The sequence below is a fragment of the Acaromyces ingoldii genome (assembly GCF_003144295.1).
Source record: "Acaromyces ingoldii strain MCA 4198 unplaced genomic scaffold FA10scaffold_7, whole genome shotgun sequence".
Lineage (NCBI taxonomy): Eukaryota > Fungi > Basidiomycota > Exobasidiomycetes > Exobasidiales > Cryptobasidiaceae > Acaromyces > Acaromyces ingoldii.
The window spans coordinates 850,543-868,880 of NW_020290253.1; the positions used below are offsets into that span (position 1 = coordinate 850,543).

Genomic DNA, 18,338 nt, shown 5'->3' on the forward strand with positions numbered 1-18,338 from the left:
AGGATGGAACGTCTGATGTATCCGCCGGTGGCGAAGGGTGATCATTCGCCGGCCATGCTCCAATAATGTCGCGAGACTTCATTGATCTGCGAGTGGAGGCTGAGGCTCGACCCAGGAATCACGTGCTACAACGCGAAGTCCATTTCATAGGAGGCAAGGAAAAACGCACCAAACTCTAAAACGAAGCGTTTGGGTTGTTGTCCGGATCTTTCTCTCGCAGCTGTTGGTATGATATAGAGGCCAACGTCGACAGACGTAACTCGGGGAGCATGTCAAGCTAGGCACCCAGATCAAGAAGCCAATGACTGCCTGAAGTCAGTATTCGCTGTCCTCCCCTATTCTCCGCCACCTTCCACGAGGACCTTGACGCAGCCCGTCTGTCCACATTGGACCCCATCCCACGCGCAGGTCTGGACGGAAGTTAATCTCAGCGCAGCGCCTCGTCCGCCATGCCCCGTCGTTAGCCGATTTCTGGTCCACATTTCTCACGCTCTTTTCTTGCGGCTCTTCTGATTCCTCGATCTACGGCTACGACGGACGGTGATCCTACCCAGCGCCAGTCGCCAGAGACATTATGGCGAGGGAGAAGCCTCCTCCCCTGTCTCACGACAAACACACACCCCGGCGACCGATGCTGGCCAAGTTTGACAGCTTGCAAGAGCTTCTAGAACAGGCTGGCTACAAAGAGACGAGGATCATCACACCAGCGGGGCAAAAGCTGGCCGACGCTTCCTCGTCGAATCCGACTGTCGGTGCCTCGTCATCCTCGTTCTCCTCATCCTCTTTCTCATCAACGTCGCCACCATCGCTCGTCATTGACAACCATATAGGTCCCATCGTCGAACGTCGTAGCAGGGATTGCAGTGTCGTCGTTATGGCTGACGATGTAGCTGCCAAGGACGATACTGGCACAAATGACAGCATCATTCGACGGTTCCAAAGCATTGCCGCCAATTCATCCTGGTTCTCCAGCGTGTGGCGACCCCGACCAAACCAGGCACTACCACCGCCCCCACCACAAACGTCGCTCGATCAAGGTGGCGAGAGCGCACGAGCACGGCTACTTCGAAAGAAGAAGAGTGCACCCTCGATGCATGCAAGCAACATCCGGCGAGCATCGCAAGCAGACATACGGTCGGACCACGCGGCAAAGAACGACGCAGTCTCCCGAGTCGACACGCCCAAAAAGGGGCAGCACCAGCGAAAATCGAGACCTGCGCTTCGGCATGCGCCGAGCACACAGAACCTCTGGCAGGGTAGCCTGCGCCATCGAAATGCCGTCACGCTCCGCGACAAGGATGGCAAGCTGACGTCGTTGCCCAAGAGCAACTCTTTTCCTAGTCGACTACGTCTCAACGAGGGGGACAGCGCAGCAGCACAAGCAAAGAGGGACGCCATCGATGGCGCCAGAGTTGTGACGGCCGTCGGATTCGGACGGCGCTCCTCGGCTAGCAAAGATGCAATCAAGGGCCTCATCCTGAGCGGCGGCGCCAAGGAGCCCAGCGAGGCCGACTTTGCCAGCAACCTGGCTTCGCTGAAAAGTCACAAGAAGCGGCCAAGCCTAGTCGACGTCTTTGGATCCAGAGATTCAATCGGTGATGATGACGTCGGAGATGCACCGATAGAAGCAGCCACTACTGCTCCTGCAACAAAGTCTGAGGCAATGCCTGTCAGCACGGTCAAGGCGCTAGTTGATCAGGTCAAGGCCACCGTGAAAGCCGAGGAGCAAGCATATGCCGATGCGCTCCTTTTCTCTCAAGCTGCTGAGCCTGTCCTCTCCTGCAATGATGCCGTCGTCTTGCGCAACGGAGGGTGTCTCGAAGAGGCCGGCAGATCGTCGAGCAACATCGCTTCGGTTGCTGGCGAATCTGCTTCGGGGGAAGCCTCGCGCTGCTACAAACCCGGTCTCCGCAAAATGAGAAGCATAGATGCACTCGAAAAGGCGCTTTCCAAGATGGATCAGTCATCCTCCGCCAGGCCCACTGGAAGACGCCCTAGCGACGCTCCTGAGGCAAAGTCTTGGGCTTCGTGGAGGCTCGGTGGCCCTCGGAGGCAGGCAGAACCCACACTGGAGCAGGCGATTGTCGAGGAAGAGCAGCCTGTCACGTACGTCGACGACGCCTTGAATATGGCCCATGGTGAAAGCACCGCTGCAGCAACGGCGGACGAGACCGAGGATGTGCCAACCATGGAGGTACCGGAGCCAGAGGTGCCTCGACCAACGACACCCACCCTCTTTGTCACTTCACCGACGGCCACACGATCTCCCGTCGAACTGTCCCTCGACGGTGAGGAATTCGAAGCGCGCAGCTACTCCTCTCCAGAGCATATCATCGGCAGCCACCGTGGGCGAGCGCACAGCCGCATCCCTCGGCCAAGACGGGGACGCATGGCTTTTGAGGCCAAAGCGGAGCAGAGCTCGCCCACCGTCGTTCGGCCGTCCGCCATCTCAAGATCCTCCAGCCGTGGTGGCGGGTCTTCGAAGCCGCCCCTACGTCGCAAGGCCCGGCTCAGCAGCAGCAGCCGCGACAGCTCCGTAGAGCAGTCTAATTCTAGTCACAACAAGGGGCCTACCTTGTCAGCGGCTTCTCAACCATCCAGACGCCGCGGCGGAGGCCCGCGCAGCAGTGCGCTTCCGTCTGGCGATCAGATTGGCTCGGCCGTGGAAAAAGTGTCGGGCTCGGAGCAAATAAGAGCGCTGCGGAGGGACGTTCTTAAACGCGAAGGTGCCAGCTCGATGGACTCGGACCCTGACGACGTCTTCTTCGATCTCACCAGCGCTGTGGGCACGGCAAAGGGTGACAGTGTCCTCGACTTCAACCGCAAGCAGATGGCCGAGGAGCTCGACCAGAGAAGGAGTTCGGCTCCCTTTGGTCGCAAACAGCCTCTCGCCGACGCGAGCAGGAGCAGTTCTTCCAATTCCAATTCCAACAGCAGCTCCAGGTCACCTGCGAGCTCTTCTGTGGAGGCACGGTCAGAAGGCATCGTCAGCCGGTCAGCAGGAAATGTCTTGCATCGCAAGAGATCCGGTGTGGGCATGGCCTGCCTCTTCGAGGCCGCGACTGCGACTGCCAACAAGAGTGCGGCCTCGTCTCGCTCCTCGACACCATGCAGCGATGAGAATCTTGCACCACCTGACGCTCTCCTGGACAGCCCCACAGTACAGGCGAGGGGCAAGCGACGCGGTGCCACTCGTAGATCGTTGGAACGGCGCCAGGCCAAGAACGACGCCATGGACATGCTTTGATACACCCACTTCTTTTTTCTTTCTTCTTCTTTTCCCCTCAGAGTCCGCTCCTTTGCAAACCCACTTCATTCATTTACTCTCAAACCTATCCACCCTCAACCCTCACTCATACAGACAGACAGACTCATCAGCTCCTCGTCATCCGATGTGCGCATTTCTCTCTCTCGAATAATACCACCTTCACTCATTCAAATGACTCGAGTCACCCGCTCACATGCACTCTCTCTACTCACTTCCCTGCCAGTGCACGTCGCAATTTAATACTGCTTGCCGCATCTGTGCTTGTGCGGGACATCGCTGTGCTTGCCCGTGGGATGGGCATCCGTGTGCGCGAGTGTGACCCCTGCGAACAAAAGAGGGACCGAGCAACGTTCGAGCGAGTGCATGTTGTTCCTTTCTTAGTCAGTCAGCACGCGGCTAGGCAAGCCAGCCAGCCCTTTTGAGAGAGAGACAGAGACGCGCCATCCCACGCAAAGAGCACAATAGTCGCGACTCCCAAAAGAAATCAAAAGAATGAAGCAAAAAAGTTTAGGAAAGTGGTCCGAGTCCCTTTGCTCCCTGCCGCGGAAGCTAGAGTAGTAGTAGTAAGTAGCAACAGCAGCAGCGAGCAAGACCCGCGCACTTCGTCCACTCATCACGTCTCGCACTCTGCAGCCACAATCGACCACACAGAGGGATTGTCCATCGTCGTCTGTTGCGACCCAAGCTGTCTCTTGCGCCGTAGCATCTCGCACAAAGAGCCTTTTGGGCTCGGACCGCGGCAGCTGAAAGGCAGAACAAAGGGAGGCGCACGTACCGGGCAAAGCGAGCGCGACGAGACCCCGCAAGGGCGAGGTATCCATCCCCCTTCCAACAACGACTCCCCCCATCAGCACACCACACACACCCTATCCCAGAGGACCCGGTCACTGCGTCGATCCCCACGATGGTTCGCTCGGTGACATTTGAGATCCGATGGCATGACATGCAGCCAATCTATGGCAATTCGTTCCAGCCAATCTCGCCGTCTCATCTGAGGCGCGTGCTCGACCATAACCAGGCTCAAGGTGAGTCGCAAAGAGCGCTGTACTCTGCATGCTCTGTGGAAAGGAGAGATGCTGACAAGACATTGATCGACACAGCGGCGGGCCTGGAGCCGGGCAAGATGCTCGCTGATGCGATCAGCAATGCAGATGCCGGAGGAGCGGGACCTAGCAAGCCAAAGAACGCGCCATTGCCTCTGAGCGCCCAGGGACAGAGCTGGCGCCTGGCCACGGCCGGCGGCGACAATCACGCCAGGGTCAGTCTTAACCTTCGAACGTTGTCTTGGCTAGAATGGAGGATGCTGACAATGATCATTTGATGGTGCGAAAGATCTGGCTCGTTCATCCCAATATCCCTTCGCCCGCCGCGCTGGCGGCCGCGGCCAATGGACCTGGCCCTGCGCCCTCGCCAAATCCCCCCAGGGTCGAATATCGCGCGACGCTCAGGCGGCATTCCGGCGTGGTCAACTGTGCACGCTTCAGCCCCAATGGCGAGCTCCTAGCCACGACTGGCGATGGTGAGTCTTTCCGGAAGATTGTAAGGCTTTAGCGTCGAGACTGATTTGGGCCTCGACAGATGGGATGGTGCTCCTCTGGATTCCATCAGATGCGCCCACATCTGCGTTCGGCTCGGCCCTGGACGATGACCTCGACGCAGACTTTGCAAAGGAGCACTGGAGACTTAGGACCATGGCCAGAGCGTCATCTTCGGAGGTGTACGATCTCGCGTGGTCACCCACTGGCGACTCAATTGTCACGGGCGGAACGGACTTTGTTGCGCGGATCATTAATGCCAACGATGGTGAGAAAGGCAGCGGTGAAGGAGGAAGAGGACTGAAGATGGGCTGATTAGAGAGAGCAAACAGGCACCGTCATTCGAGAGATCTCGGAGCACAACCACTACGTTCAGGGTGTCGCTTGGGATCCCCTCAGTGAATACATTGCGACGCAAAGCAGCGATCGGTCGGTACATGTCCATCAGCTCCACGCTCGTAATTCGTCTTCGGAGATTTCTGCTGTGCACACCGTCAGCCGCAACACGAGGTTGGACCTGCACCGGCGGACGGGCAGCGGAAGCGGGCCTTTTGTCTGGGACCCCAGCGCCAAACCGCCCATGAAGAGGAGAGCGAGCAGCCATGCTAGTCATGCCAGTGACAGCGAAAGGGAGAATCAACCGACCAGCACGACCAGGGCAAAGAGGACAGGAAGAAGCAGCACACCACTTGATATCGCCGCTGCCGCTGCTCATGGTTCTATGGGCTCTGCTGCCGGTCCGTCCTCTGCTTCTTCGGCTGGAGCAGGAGGTTCAGGCGGCGGAGCTCGAGCAGCTACACCAACGCCTTCGCATTCTGTCACCCCCAGCCCGGCAGGAGCATTTGGAAGCGGCGGGATGAACCCTCCTCAGAAGACGCCAAGCCGACGATCTAGCTTCAGCGGCTCTCAGGCAGAAGTGCTTTCCCCGCCAACGAGTGCGACTTCGCTGGCCCCAACGGCATCCAATCCTCCCAGCGCGAGCGCGAGCGCCACGACGCCTCACAAACAAGTCCCGTCGGAGCCTGTGATCCCTCATCCTCCCTCGAGCAGCAGTCGCTCAGCATCGCGAAATCGTGCCATTACGCCACGTTCCCCTTCACCTGCCCCTCCGCTCCCTGCGATTCGAGCGCCACCCTCACCTAAGCAGCGCATGGCTGCTGCTCAAGGTGGACAGCTTGCCAAAGTCGGCATGCGACTCTACGGGGACGAAAACTTCAGCGGCTTTTTCCGTCGTCTAACCTTCAGCCCTGATGGTGCGCTGCTCGTGACGCCAACCGGGATCTTTGAAAACTGCACAGTGACGAATGGAACCGGTGGTAATGGAAGCAGCAACGGAAGCAGCAACCCGAGTCACAATCTGTCGAGCAGCCCTACGGTGGCGCACTTTGGGCCCTTGGGCGGCGGTGGGACGCCTCGACGATCGAGCGACATTGAGGGCGATTCAGCGTTGTCGTCAGCTGTCCGAGCTAGCCCAGCAAGAGGTGCAAAGGCGACAGGTTCTCCTTCGCCTTCTCCAACTCCTCAAGCTCATCACGGTCCTCCTCCTCCGCATCATGCTTCTTCAGCATCGGCTCCCCGATCTACGGTTTACCTGTACGGACGAGGGAATCTGCATCGTTCGAATGCGCCTATTGCTCATCTGCCCGGCCATAAGACAGCATCTCTCGTCATAAAATTTTCCCCGATCCTCTACGAGCTTCGAGACGACGGTCGAGGGGTAAGCAGCGAAGATACAGGCGGGATCGCGCCCCATCCGACGGTGCCACTCGAAGTGGGTAAGCAAAAGACGGTCGCTCTCTCTTCGGCAGCGTCAACTGCCGGAGGCATGGCATCGTCTTCTGCCGTGCTTGGCAAGACCCCGGAAGAGGAAGGTGGCTCCAAGCGACCGTCTTCGTCGTCGAGTTCGAGCAAAGCGACGCCGGTCAGCATGATCGGATTACCATACCGAATGATCTTCGCGGTTGCGACACACGACAGCGTCTGGATTTATGATACACAGCAGGGCGGGCCGCTGTGCTGCTTCAGCAACATGCACTATGCAAGCTTCACCGATCTGACCTGGAGTCCTGACGGTCAGACACTCATGATGTGCTCCACCGATGGTTACTGCTCCGTCGTCGTCTTTGATTACGGCGAGCTTGGTGTGCCGTATCAATATGCGAGCCAGCCAAGCCTTCATCAGCCGCCCGTATCCGCCAGCGTGTCGTCCAGTGTCGCAGTCTCTTCGCCAAGGTTGGCAAGTAAGGCGGCCGTCGCAATGGTCTCTTCTGCATCTGCACCAGGAGCTTCCGCCACCGTGGCACCCTCCTCCAGCGTCAATGCCCTCGGCTTGGGCATTTCTGATTCGACTGACTCGGCCACTTCTACGCTCCCAAAGCTGCACGAGGGAGATGCGACCTCTTCATCTGACGACAAGCCGCTTGCGGCTCTCCCCAAAGACGACGACTCGGCGCCCAGCGCGAAGAAGAGGCGGAGAATCGCTCCGACACTGCAAGGACCCGTCGGTAGTTGAAAGTCAAAGAGTCTCTCTCTCTCTTTCTTTCTCTCTCTCTCCTCTACTCTTCATTAGCTTTCCCTCTGCATGCGTGTTTCTATGTTGTCACCGACGGGTTTTGTTTCTTCGACCGTCTGCTTCTCCTCCTAGTACATCCAATTCATGATTCGACGTCACTCCAAGCACATCTTCTAACTTTCCCTTCTTTAAATTACCTATAGTTTCCCCTCTCCCAGGATCTCAACGCTGCATACGCAGTGCTTGTCCAAATCGAGCATCTCACACTGTGACAGGCAAGGGTTTTCAAGTCGACATTGTTCCGACAGCAGACGTGGCGGGAAAAGATGAGAAAAGTAAGGAAAAGAATTGGAAAAGGACAGGACAAGAGAGGAGACAAAGCCCTTCAGGCTCTGTCAAGAAAGGAAAGAAAAAGAAGAGACAGAAGAAGGTGTCGCAGATTGTAGACGAGGGAAAATACCGCCCACTCATTTTGCTCGTGTGAATATGCGTGTAATAGGTGTCTGCGCGGACGTCTTCCTGATCAGAGAACTCATGTTCCGCGTCTCCAGCTCGTCTCCTGATCCGCTTTGCTCTTTGCTCCGCCATTTCCACCTGCCTCGCTACCTGTGGCTGCACCGCCGGTGGCTCCACTGGTCGAAGAGGAGCTCAGGCGGGAACCTGCATTTGAAGGTGGCGTTGATCCCAAGACACCTCCGATAATTCCTCTTCCCATCCGAGTAGGCCCAACATTGCCGATTCCATCCTTGGGCGGCCCAGTCGACGGGGAGCTCGTCGAAGTTGAGGGATTGCCAAATGGCGAATTGGACCGCTGCGAAGGACCGATGGACCCTCGGTTGCCGCGGAGTGGCGGAATCACGTTGACCGATTGACCCCCGCTCGTGAAGCCAAATGTGCCTGAGCTGGCGCTCATGTAATCGGTGTCCGTGCCACGACCGTAGCTAAGTCCACCCCCAAGGCCGCTGTGAGGAGAAAGGTTTTGAGCACCGGGCGGCAAGAAGCTCGGCGCCATCGTGTTGGTTAAATTACCCTCGGCACGAGCCTTGGCGCTGATGGGTTTCTTATACCGCTTGACCTTGCCGTCCTTGACCTTTTCTTGAGGATTGCCATACATCTTTGAGCCCACACCTTCCTTGCGTTCGTAGTGCTTCTTCCACGACTCGTGCTCGATGATGGGCTCTGCGGGATAGCCATCCATTGTCACATCCATCGCCGTTGTCTTGAGACCATAGGCCCGCCTCTCGTCCTGGTTGAGGAGCCAGGGATTGTGGACATAGTCAGTGTGCAGATTTCTCAGAGCAGGAATCCACATCTTGACGTAATCGCCATGGGAATCGTAGTCTTTCGCCTGCTTGATGCAGTTGAATTGGCGACTGGCCCTCGGGTCATTGCCAACGCCAGCCACGTATTGCCAATTGCCGTAATTAGACGTTGGGTCATAGTCAATAAGGTGCGACTGGAAAAATTCGGCGCCAATCCGCCAATCATAGCTTAGGTCCTTGGCCAAGAAAGAAGCCACGTTTTGCCTGCCTCTGTTAGACATAAAGCCGGATTCGCGGAGCTCGAGAATGTTTGCGTCGATGAATGGAATGCCAGTGCGCCCTTCGAGAAGCCTGGTGACGGGATGCTCGGGACCATCCTTGACGGGGTCCCACACTTTCCACCAGCCGTCCTGAATTTTCTTCTCGGCCTGCTTTGGATCGGTCGCCATCTCGAAACCTCCGACGTGGAACAAAAGGTCTCCAAACTTCTCCGCGACAAAGAAGAAATAGTCGCGCCACAGGAGCTCGAAGCGGACCCAATAGGTGTTCTGGTCTTCGCCGAATTTTTGCTCGTGATAATTGAGAGCCTCCCAGATCTGCCTTGGGGAAATGCTCCCGTATGCGAGGAATGGTGACATCTTAGTGCTATAAGCGTGGCCGACGAGATTGTTCCGTGTCTGCTTGTACCGAGCCACGGGCGGTGGGTCGGCCTTGCCCCACCGAGAGGAGTCGGCAGACTTGCCTCGAACAAAGTACCACTCAAGTCGCTCCAATGCCGACGACTCGCCTCCTCTAAGGGGGAAGGCAGACGCGTGGTGACGCTGTTGCAAAATGGCGCTGCCCTCGAGAGCAAAAGGAAGCGCGGGCTCGTTCAGGGGCTTGAGCAGATAACGAAGAATATCGTGGAACGAGATCTGGCCCTCGGTCTTTTCTGCCCCCTCAGGAACTCGCGCGGAAAGGCCATCGACATCGACTTCATAAGAGACGTCCAAAGCGTAATCATTCGTCGGCGGGATGGTGGCGGGGAATGGTTTGAAAGCCTCTGGCGCTGGAAGACAAGGACGGACCATTTTTGGGCCGAGGGCTTCGACGCGCTTTCGGAAAGGGGTGAAGACGTCCGGCGTCTCGTTGATGTCGAAAGGCAGATCGCCTGGGTGGATCAAAGTCTTGCCATGAACGAAGCGAATTGGAACACCCGTGGTGTCCAGGCGCTTGACGATATCGTCTTCCACCCGTGTCTCTTGAAAAGTCATCTCCTTTTGCATCCAGACGCCCTCCACCTCATCGCCTCGACTTTGCAGAGCCTTGACGAGATTGTCGATAACCTCTTCAGGGGTTCCAAACCGAATAAGAAGATCAGAGCCTGCATCACGCAGACGAGACCTCAGATCATATACGGCTTCGGAGATGAAGCTGGTGAAAGGTTTCAGCGATTCGAATTTTGTCCGTGGCCAAGCTTATTGATCTGCTCACCGTGCTCGGAATGCGCCCGTTTTCCAGAAGCCATAACAGCGGGTCCTTGCCTCTGGTCCCTTCCTTTCAAAGCCTGGGAGTCCGCTGAGCTCCATCTCGCGCTCGTCAAAGACGTAGACGGGGAGCAGCTCATTGGCCGTCGAATAGAGTTCGGTTTCGTCGACGACCTTGTTCTTGTTGAATTGATGAAGACCGTCTTCGTCTTTCGAAGGAGGAGGTCGCGTTGAGACATGAGCACTGGGAAATAAAGATCGTCAGCGGGTGGCTCGCTGTATGGCTGAGGAAAAGAGCTCACTAATGAAACAGAGGATTGTCATGAATGCGAAGATCTAGACGCAGCAAGCAGATAAGAATCCTCTTTTTTCCGTCGACCAGCGAAGCATCTTGCTCCGAGGAGGACGCTGCTTTTGAAGCCGACATGCCTTCCGGTCGGAGATTGCTGTTCTGGTGACGTTGATGTATAGGTGCGCTGGTGGCTATGCGGTGATTGATGAGTACACTACTGGATGTATAGACAGAATGCTGAGAGATGTTGATGCGAGAGCAAGTTGAATGATGCGAGGATCAAGGTCGGTGAAGTGATCGAGTTTGTAGGCTATGAATGTCGATGGAGAATAGTCCGCTGTTATTACCGTTCGTCGCTGTCAAGAAGAGGAAGAAGAGCGTGGGTAGAAGGTTGGAGGCGGTCCCTTAGTGTCTCACGAGGCTTGAGGCTCTGTGAGAGGGTTTGCCAAAATAAGTCTTCTAGCTATCTTTGTCGACAACGCAGATAACTGCAGAGATGGGTCAGATTGTGAACGATGCTTTCCTTTCGCTCTGTCTGGTCAGCTTACAAAACTTGGGCGGTCTCTAGTGACCTGGTCGGTGGTGCTCGGCCGTCTCTACTCTGAAGAGAAAAGGAGATCCGTGTGCCTCTGTTGAGGCCGCGAGGTGCCTGTGCTACACCTTCGCGGGAATCCTTTTGGGACGGTGCGAATTGAAGTCCGTTCGACGAATTGGCGATGGATTTTCTGCCTTTTGCAAAATGGCGAAAAGGGAGTCGTGAGGACGAGCCTGCGATCGTCGAGCGCGAAGAGACACTACTACTGCCTCGATCGAGTGTCCACAAAATACAAAACCCACGCGACCGCCGTATATGATTTCTAAATGTTTGCCCGATTACGGCTGTCCGATCATCGAGGGTGTGTCATCCTTCGCAACTCTCGAAGCTTCATTTCGAAAGGCGACGTCAAGAAGTGGAAAGAAACTATTCAAGGAGGTCGGATCTATCGTTTCAGAGGTCAGTCGACTCTATGCCAGCAAGGTGATATGGTGATTGCGTCAAGGAGTCTGCAGTGAGATCCAATTTGGGCGTGAGCAACTTCAAAAGGAGACGGGGCCGCCCTCTTTCGGACTTCTGTCATGTCACGTGGTGTGTCTTCGCGCGCGCGCTCATGATGACCGTTTGAATCTCCGCCACTTCACGTCTCAGCAACCATAGGAGGAGAGAAGACATGGTGAGTAAGGTCCCTGACAGTTACCACAAAGGCCGAGCTGATACTTCTGCCCATCATAGTCGAGTGGTCTTGGCAACAAGACGGGAGCGGCGGGTGGTGGTGCCGAGGTCGCGGAGACGCCGATCTTGTGCGAGACGTGCTTAGGTCCGAACCCCTACGTTCGCATGTCGAAACAGGCATACGGCAAAGAGTGCAAGATCTGCGACCGTCCGTTTACCGTCTTTCGCTGGAATCCCGGCGCAGGAATGCGGTTTAAAAAGACGGAGATCTGCACCACCTGCGCAAAGATCAAGAATGTCTGTCAGACCTGCGTCCTCGACCTGCAGTACGGCCTGCCGGTGCAGGTCAGGGACACGGCACTGGGCCTCAAGAGCCAGGCCCCTTCTACGGATATCAACAAGCAATACTTTATCAATCATATGGAGGAGAAGGTGAGTTGCATTGTCTTCAGTCTTGCGAGAAACGTCTTTCTAATTATTTGGTTTCCTATAGCTCGAAGGCAACGCGACGCTCGTCGACTCATCCGCTGGTCCCTCTTCGCGCGCAGGTCAAGAGCTTCTCAAACGTCTCGCAAAGGAGCGTAATGATCCAAGTGGTGCAGATCAATACAAGCGGAACCGTCCACACCTGTGCTCCTTCTACGCAAAGGGCAACTGTACCCGAGGCGATGCTTGCCCCTTCAGACACGAGCTCCCTACGGACAATGAGCTGAGTCGGCAGAACATCAAGGATCGCTTCCACGGGCGCAATGATCCGGTGGCCAAGAAACTTCTGGGCGAGACGGCCAGGGCGAAAGGGTTGGAACCGCCTGAGGACAAGGAGGTCATGAGCCTCTTTTTGACGGGGCTGGAACCGACGGTGGAGGAGGGCGAGATTCGGACATACTTTGTCACCAACGTGCCCGGCCTCACGTCGGAACAGATCAAGAGCATCACCGTCGTCAAGCCTTCGAAATGCGCTTTTGTCAATTTCCGGACAAGGATGTCTGCCGAGCTCGCGGCACAACGGTGTGCCGTCAGCGTCGAGCTGGGTGGGAGCGAAGTCAAGGTGCAATGGGGTCGTAGTCGGCCGAACAAGGGCAAGGCAAAAGTTTCCTCAGCACCGACGGCGTCGACGCAGGAGAAGGCCAGCGACTACGGTGTCGCAACTTGATAGCTTGACCAGTGTACTTTTATTTTCCCTCATCATTTCTTCTCATCCCATCATTTCTCTGCCCGCATTTGAGCTACGACCTGAGACGTCTCCTGGCCTGTATCACTTTAGAAGGGTGGCGAAACTCATTGGTATTACCCGGTATTGATTGATTAGATGTTAGGAAATCGACTGAAGGTGAGGTAGTGTAAGGTTGTGAACTAAGAAAGCTTTAATGGTATGAATTTGAGAAGGAGACAGTCGAAGAGGCCTAGGTAAGCGCAGTCTTCACCCTCACGCTGCCCTCTGGCAGCTCAACGAGGCTGTCGAGAATGTCGACGTTTGAGCTCAGCGCCAAGGGATTGGATCCCGATCCACCCGATCCACCACCGAAAACGCTCGGATGGTAGTGCGGGCTGACATCTTCTGGGGGAAGCCTGTCCGAACGCATAGGGGTGGAGCTCAAGCTGGTGCTTGACGGACTCGGTCGAGGCGCCGTAGAAGACGATGGCGCGTGGAGAGCGGCACGCTGGGCAGAATAGCTGGCGAGAGAGGGTGCCGTCGTCTTCGCTTTTGGCTGAGCAGGAGCAGGAGAGGGAGCTGTCGTCGCGTAGTCCCATGGGCGAGGAATGAGCGCCATTGGCCTGATCGATATGGTGTTAACAAGCGCTGAAATCGTCTACCAAAACCAGAATGAAACTCACATTAACCAGGTAGCCGCCACAATGACACCCTGACCCTTGTCCTGGCTCTTCACTGCGGCGAATTCCATGTCCATGAATTGAGAGATGTACCTGACGAATGGCAGGAGCTCAGGCACGCCACCCGAGACAACCATGGTCTGGAGAAAGCTCATGAATGCGCCAGAAATCGAGTGGGCCGTAGAGAGGTAGTTCATCGTGGGCCTGGGCATCGTTAGCTCAAAGCCCCACCAGTGGACGAAGATGGCCAGTCGGTCTAGGGGCGGGTGCACCTCAAGCATGGCCTCCTCACCGCCATTGGCGGATTGGATCACTTGACCGGTGATTGCACCAATTGCATCAAAGGCACCTGCCTGTTGAGCCGCGGCAGAAGCCATCGTCGTCCTTGGAGATGTGATGAGCGAGATGGGATTCACGCCAGCCAACGGTCCTCCATAGCTTGGCATCGCTGGTGGCAGTGTTGGAAGTCCGATGAGCGTCTCAACGGCCATCACGCCGCCTTCTTGCTGCCCTTCTCTGGGGACATCAGGGGACACCTTATTCTCGCCCAAGATCTGATCCTCGACACCTTCGGCCACCTTGCCAGCCAACGGTTGAACCACCTCCAAGCCGACGACTCCCAAGCGTGCTGTGTCCTTGAGCATCTCGGCAGCATCACCAGCCTGGATGTCCTCGACAATCTCCGTCGAAAATTGCGCCGCTTTGCCAACGGGTGTCACTGAAGGAGCGCTCCTCTTCAGCCAGTATCCCAGCCCAAAGAGGGCGGCGCCAGTACCGGTCGACGCCACGATGGCCTTTGCAGAGGTCTGACCTGTCCCTTGCTCGTCTTTGGGCTCCACGACTGGTAATGCCGGTTCCGATTCCGAGCGCTGCATTCTGGCGAGGTGCTCTGCATGTCGTCGACACGCCTCTACCTCGTCACAATCGAGACTGACAGCCTTCATGGGTGTCTGAGTCTTTGCGTCACGGTGGATGGACTGCCGTGCTGAGATTGGTAGCGAAGAGCGCCTGGTCTGGATCTCGGCGGGTGCATGTGCTCTGTGAATCTCGTGGAGAGCCTTTTCGGCTGGGCTCGTGGGCTCCTGGACCGCAACTCGATTTTCTTGATCCGCCACGGCTGTGATGTTGCCTTCTTTGCCGTCTGCAGGGGCAGAAATGATGCGCTCCTTGTGGCTGTAAGGCTCGGCGAGGCTGTCCTGTGGCATGCCCCTGAGTTGCACGATGATGTCGTTTGCAGTGTCGACGTCAAGCAGGGCCCTCTTGAGCGCTCGTACCTTTTTGGGCGATGCCGAGGGAATCGGTCGGCACTTTGTCGGATCGCCCTTGCGTTTCCTCGCTCTTTTCTCGTGGTCTTTGTTTCCGCTGCCGAGGGCACTGGCTGCGCTGCCGTTGCCGATGATGATCTGCTCGAGCGTGCGTGCATGTCGAGCGGCCACTACCTGCTGCCTGGTCAGACGCGGTCGCGTGGGCAGGCCCTTGTCGAAAGTTTCATCCTCAGGTTTTTCGAGAGCAGCGACGCCAAGATGGACGCCGATGCGATCGATGCTGAACGACCGCACTCGCCTTCTCGGCTCCAGTGGCTCGCCAGGTGCGTTGACGGCGAGGCTCAGTCCGTCGACAGAGGCGCGTCTTTTGCTGCTGTGATCGAGGGCCTCTTGCTTCCGCTGCGCCTTTGCACGTTCCATCAGCTTCAATTTTGGCCTGCTCGCTGCAATGGCCTCGGTCTGCGCGTGCTCTCTTTGTTCCTCTGCATGCTCCATCTCCTCCTCTTCCGACTCGTCATCGTCGTCCTCTCCGGCAGATGGGCTGAAGCTGACGCGCCTCGGTCGTCTGTCTTCCATGCTATGCCTGCTCCGTCCATTGTTGTGGACGAGGACGCCGTGCTCTGGCGGCACGGTCTTGTGGCTCGGATGAGGTTTGTGCACTGCCGCTGAGGTCGACTTGCGCTGAAAATGCTTCTTGAAGAGCATCTGCAGCGACATGCGACGCCTTCCTCTCGCCGATCCCTCTCCCTTTGCTTCCTCGCCATGCGCTTTTGCGGGAACAGGTGACGGATCGGCCAAGGGAAATTCGTGCAGCGAGGTTGCTTCGTCGCCGCTGCTCAGCGTAGAGGCAGTGGTGAGTGGTGGTGTCTGCGTCGACATCGTAAGACCGAGCGGAGAGATGGGTGGGAGCGGGATTGTTGCTGTCGTAGTTCGTGCAGTTCTCGTCAATAGTCGTGATCTTCGGTCTGGGTATCTGTTGTGCCCCTAATCGTAAATGAGGTCCGGTTCGAGCGTCTCGTCCAGTTTTACGTCGTTAAGAAAGGCGGATGAATGCGTCACGTAGCAAGAGGAGCAGGTATATGTCCGGGAGCGCGTTTGCGAGTGTGTCGCACTCAGGGCGTCATGAGGAGGGAAGAAGGGTTCAAGCCCGGGTGTCGTCAGCTCAGAACCCGTCAGGTCAGAGGACAGAGGACAGGAGCGCCCTTGTGGAGAGAAGGTCCTTGTCAACAACCGTAAAGAATAGAAATAGGGGCTGGCTCACAAAGGCTCGCGCCCACCGAATCTTAGTCTAAATTTTAATTGCCAGAGAGGGAAAGAGAGTTCAACATCAGAGGTATTCCCAAAAGCGCAAGGCCGGCTTCGACTCGGGATTTAGCGCGACTTCACCTCACAGTCGTTTCAGACATGAGGCAGCTGTTCTGACAAGCGCACATGCGCTAAGGCTAAAATTGGATCTGGGGTTTCGGACGTTTTGATTCTCGGTAGAGAAGGACTGGCGAGCTTGTTTGGGTTCTTCACCGAAATACCACTACCACTACTTAGTCCACATTCACTACCATTGTTTCATCGACGTCTGCGGAAGTGACGAGTTTGGGATCATGGGGGACAGGACGGACGCTCCGCCCAGGTATGAGAGCGAGTATGACTGGGTCAAATGCGAGCGCGACGGGAAGACGCACTGGGCAAGGCCGCTCGACGGCACGGCCACCTTCCTCGTCCACTGGCAGAGGTGAGAAGCCGCCGAGTGGAAGCATGAGAAGGAAGGAGAGAGACGAAAGCTGACTTGGTACTTATACTTGCCACCACTTTAACAGCCGATTCCACGCCGAGTCAGACCTGCTAACGTCGTGCCTGTTGGAACGCAGCGATGGACAGCCGCTCGAGCTCCGAATCGAACATGTCCAGCGGGCGTGGCGACTGATGCGCTTCAAGTTCCCAGTTGTGGGCGTGCGCGTCGTCGAGCGGAGCGCCATGGGTCTTGCCGATGTCGAGATGCCGCGCTGCCTCAAGGGAAAAGTCAACCTCAACAAGTGCATTTCCTACCAGGTCCTTGAGCACGACGACGAGATTCGGCAGTGGGCTGTTTCGAGGGTCATCGATCACTCTGGCGATTCACCTGCTCGTCTCGACGACGAGGACGAGGGCGATGAGTTCTACCGCTGGGCCCGTGCCAAGCCTGCCGAGCCAAAGAACAACGTCGATGGCATGCTCGTCCATTTCTGGCCAGGGAAACGGCCCCGCATCGCCCTCGAACAGTCCCACACCATCTCCGACGGCCTTGCCTGTCTCACTGTTGTCGACGAGCTCCTCACGATGATCTCGCAGACACTCGTGCAGCAGGCTGACGATCCCGTAAAGTGGGGAGAGGAGGTCCGAAGGCTACCACCGGCTGTACAAGACGCCATCGCCGATCAGCCCGAGAGCTGGGACATTTCGCCAGAGGAAAAGAAGCGGCTGCAAAAGTACAATGAGAACCGGCTCAACTCGCAGTCTGCCTCGTCATCCCTTTTCGACAGATTTGGCGTGGCTGTGTACAAGCAGACGCTCAAGAACAACACTGCCAAGAGCGCTGTCGTCTCCAAGGTGTTGAACAAGCCCCTGGTCAGCTTGGTAAGGGGCATCGTCGAGTCGGGTGAGGCTTATCCAATCGGCTTGCTCCCCCCTTCCAAAGAACCTTTCAAGGGACGAAGGACGTTCAACGACTTTTGCTCCCGGAAGCTGTCCAACGAGGCGCTTCAGCACCTTTTGACACGGCTTCGCAGTGAAAAGACGACGGTGGCGCCCTTTCTCGAGTCATGCATCGCCTTTGCAACGACATACGTGCGCCGACAGAGGAGCCTTCCTCCGACAAAGGACGGCTGGGACGACGAGAAGAAGGTGCATGCACTCTTTGCCAATCCGGTGTCGAGGAGATTCCTGTTCAGAGAGGATCATCGGCGGTACATGGGCGACGCTCAGAGCGGGTTCCCCACGCAGATACCCGTCAAGAAGCTTCGCTGGCCAGAAGAATGCCTTTCATCCTCTGAAAACGCACCAGAGATCAACGAAGCGGTGCTGTCCAAGGTCTTTGTGGTGTCCAGGGAGCTCGGGCTGCAGTACAAAGCAGGCAAAGAAGACAAGGACTGGTACAAGCTACTCAAGGCGACAATGTTTGACGCCATGCAGACCGAGTACCTCCTCGTCCGGGATGAGGCCTTCTACCCATCTAATCCCTGGTTCACCTCGCTGGGAAGGATGGACGACACGTTGAGGCCGCGCAGGCCCTTGGGCGAGTCCGGCGAGCTCGTTGCCACCTGCCCTCGCTTCGTCGTCCGCGTCGGTCGAGCCCAGCCGACGATCCAGGCGTACACGTACGCACAGGAGGGCATGACGCTCCAGATGCTCTGGCCACAGTGGTGGTATGACCTGGAGCAGTCGCCCGGCAGGTTCAAACTGAAACGCGGGAAGCGCGTCGAAGGCTTGCACGACGAGAGCATCCTCAAGCCCTGGTTCGACACCTTCTGCCGCATCATCGAGGCATCTGCTGCCTCCGCCTCCGCCCCCAACGGCTCGGCCAACCCCACCTGATTGCCTTTTCTTCTTCCCCTGTCTCTCTTTTTTGGCATAGTCATTCGCACGCTCATTCGTAGACACATCATACTACCATTGTCGCTAGACTGCACTGCCCCCCCCCCTTAATCAATACCATCATTCTT

General features: G+C 56.8%; 6 protein-coding genes across 6 annotated transcripts; 4 read left to right on the plus strand and 2 right to left on the minus strand.

The window, feature by feature from the left end:
- Positions 1-186: 186 nt before the first annotated feature.
- Positions 187-3,524, plus strand: FA10DRAFT_269553 (hypothetical protein). Its single transcript, XM_025522801.1, has one exon. The coding sequence runs from the start codon at positions 575-577 to the stop codon at positions 3,245-3,247; it is 2,673 nt and encodes an 890-aa protein (XP_025374801.1). The 5' UTR covers positions 187-574; the 3' UTR covers positions 3,248-3,524.
- Positions 3,525-3,852: 328 nt separating this feature from the next.
- FA10DRAFT_276438 (WD40 repeat-like protein) lies at positions 3,853-7,530 on the plus strand. Its single transcript, XM_025523318.1, has 5 exons — positions 3,853-4,293; positions 4,369-4,526; positions 4,601-4,787; positions 4,847-5,071; positions 5,136-7,530. The coding sequence occupies exons 1-5, from the start codon at positions 4,173-4,175 to the stop codon at positions 7,313-7,315; spliced, it is 2,871 nt and encodes a 956-aa protein (XP_025374802.1). The 5' UTR covers positions 3,853-4,172; the 3' UTR covers positions 7,316-7,530.
- Positions 7,458-10,476, minus strand: FA10DRAFT_297258 (cryptochrome). The gene is made up of 3 exons (XM_025524522.1): positions 10,346-10,476; positions 10,051-10,287; positions 7,458-9,990 (listed from the first exon to the last, which is right to left on the minus strand). Exons 1-3 carry the CDS (start codon positions 10,468-10,470, stop codon positions 7,848-7,850), a joined length of 2,505 nt encoding a protein of 834 aa, XP_025374803.1. The 5' UTR covers positions 10,471-10,476; the 3' UTR covers positions 7,458-7,847.
- A 766-nt stretch (positions 10,477-11,242) lies between these two features.
- On the plus strand, positions 11,243-12,814 carry FA10DRAFT_256177 (hypothetical protein). Its single transcript, XM_025519799.1, has 3 exons — positions 11,243-11,546; positions 11,606-11,977; positions 12,039-12,814. The coding sequence occupies exons 1-3, from the start codon at positions 11,544-11,546 to the stop codon at positions 12,696-12,698; spliced, it is 1,035 nt and encodes a 344-aa protein (XP_025374804.1). The 5' UTR covers positions 11,243-11,543; the 3' UTR covers positions 12,699-12,814.
- Positions 12,815-12,825: 11 nt separating this feature from the next.
- FA10DRAFT_304366 (hypothetical protein) lies at positions 12,826-15,881 on the minus strand. The gene is made up of 2 exons (XM_025525345.1): positions 13,382-15,881; positions 12,826-13,321 (listed from the first exon to the last, which is right to left on the minus strand). Exons 1-2 carry the CDS (start codon positions 15,520-15,522, stop codon positions 12,949-12,951), a joined length of 2,514 nt encoding a protein of 837 aa, XP_025374805.1. The 5' UTR covers positions 15,523-15,881; the 3' UTR covers positions 12,826-12,948.
- A 286-nt stretch (positions 15,882-16,167) lies between these two features.
- On the plus strand, positions 16,168-18,329 carry FA10DRAFT_245522 (hypothetical protein). The gene is made up of 2 exons (XM_025519380.1): positions 16,168-16,372; positions 16,458-18,329. The coding sequence occupies exons 1-2, from the start codon at positions 16,242-16,244 to the stop codon at positions 18,208-18,210; spliced, it is 1,884 nt and encodes a 627-aa protein (XP_025374806.1). The 5' UTR covers positions 16,168-16,241; the 3' UTR covers positions 18,211-18,329.
- The last annotated feature ends 9 nt before the right edge of the window (positions 18,330-18,338 follow it).

Bases quoted from the DNA above. Each gene is read 5' to 3' on its own strand.
- FA10DRAFT_245522 (XM_025519380.1), top strand. From the start codon at position 16,242: ATGGGGGACAGGACGGACGCTCCGCCCAGGTATGAGAGCGAGTATGAC. The intron at 16,373-16,457 runs GTGAGAAGCCGC...CCACTTTAACAG, and splicing joins TTCCTCGTCCACTGGCAGAG to CCGATTCCACGCCGAGTCAG.
- FA10DRAFT_297258 (XM_025524522.1), bottom strand. From the start codon at position 10,470: ATGTCGGCTTCAAAAGCAGCGTCCTCCTCGGAGCAAGATGCTTCGCTG. The intron at 10,288-10,345 runs GTGAGCTCTTTT...TTTATTTCCCAG, and splicing joins GACAATCCTCTGTTTCATTA to TGCTCATGTCTCAACGCGAC. The intron at 9,991-10,050 runs GTGAGCAGATCA...ACCTTTCACCAG, and splicing joins ACGGGCGCATTCCGAGCACG to CTTCATCTCCGAAGCCGTAT.
- FA10DRAFT_304366 (XM_025525345.1), bottom strand. From the start codon at position 15,522: ATGTCGACGCAGACACCACCACTCACCACTGCCTCTACGCTGAGCAGC. The intron at 13,322-13,381 runs GTGAGTTTCATT...CATATCGATCAG, and splicing joins GTGGCGGCTACCTGGTTAAT to GCCAATGGCGCTCATTCCTC.
- FA10DRAFT_256177 (XM_025519799.1), top strand. The intron at 11,978-12,038 runs GTGAGTTGCATT...GGTTTCCTATAG, and splicing joins TCAATCATATGGAGGAGAAG to CTCGAAGGCAACGCGACGCT.
- FA10DRAFT_269553 (XM_025522801.1), top strand. From the start codon at position 575: ATGGCGAGGGAGAAGCCTCCTCCCCTGTCTCACGACAAACACACACCC.
- FA10DRAFT_276438 (XM_025523318.1), top strand. From the start codon at position 4,173: ATGGTTCGCTCGGTGACATTTGAGATCCGATGGCATGACATGCAGCCA. The intron at 4,294-4,368 runs GTGAGTCGCAAA...TGATCGACACAG, and splicing joins CGACCATAACCAGGCTCAAG to CGGCGGGCCTGGAGCCGGGC. The intron at 4,788-4,846 runs GTGAGTCTTTCC...GGGCCTCGACAG, and splicing joins CCTAGCCACGACTGGCGATG to ATGGGATGGTGCTCCTCTGG.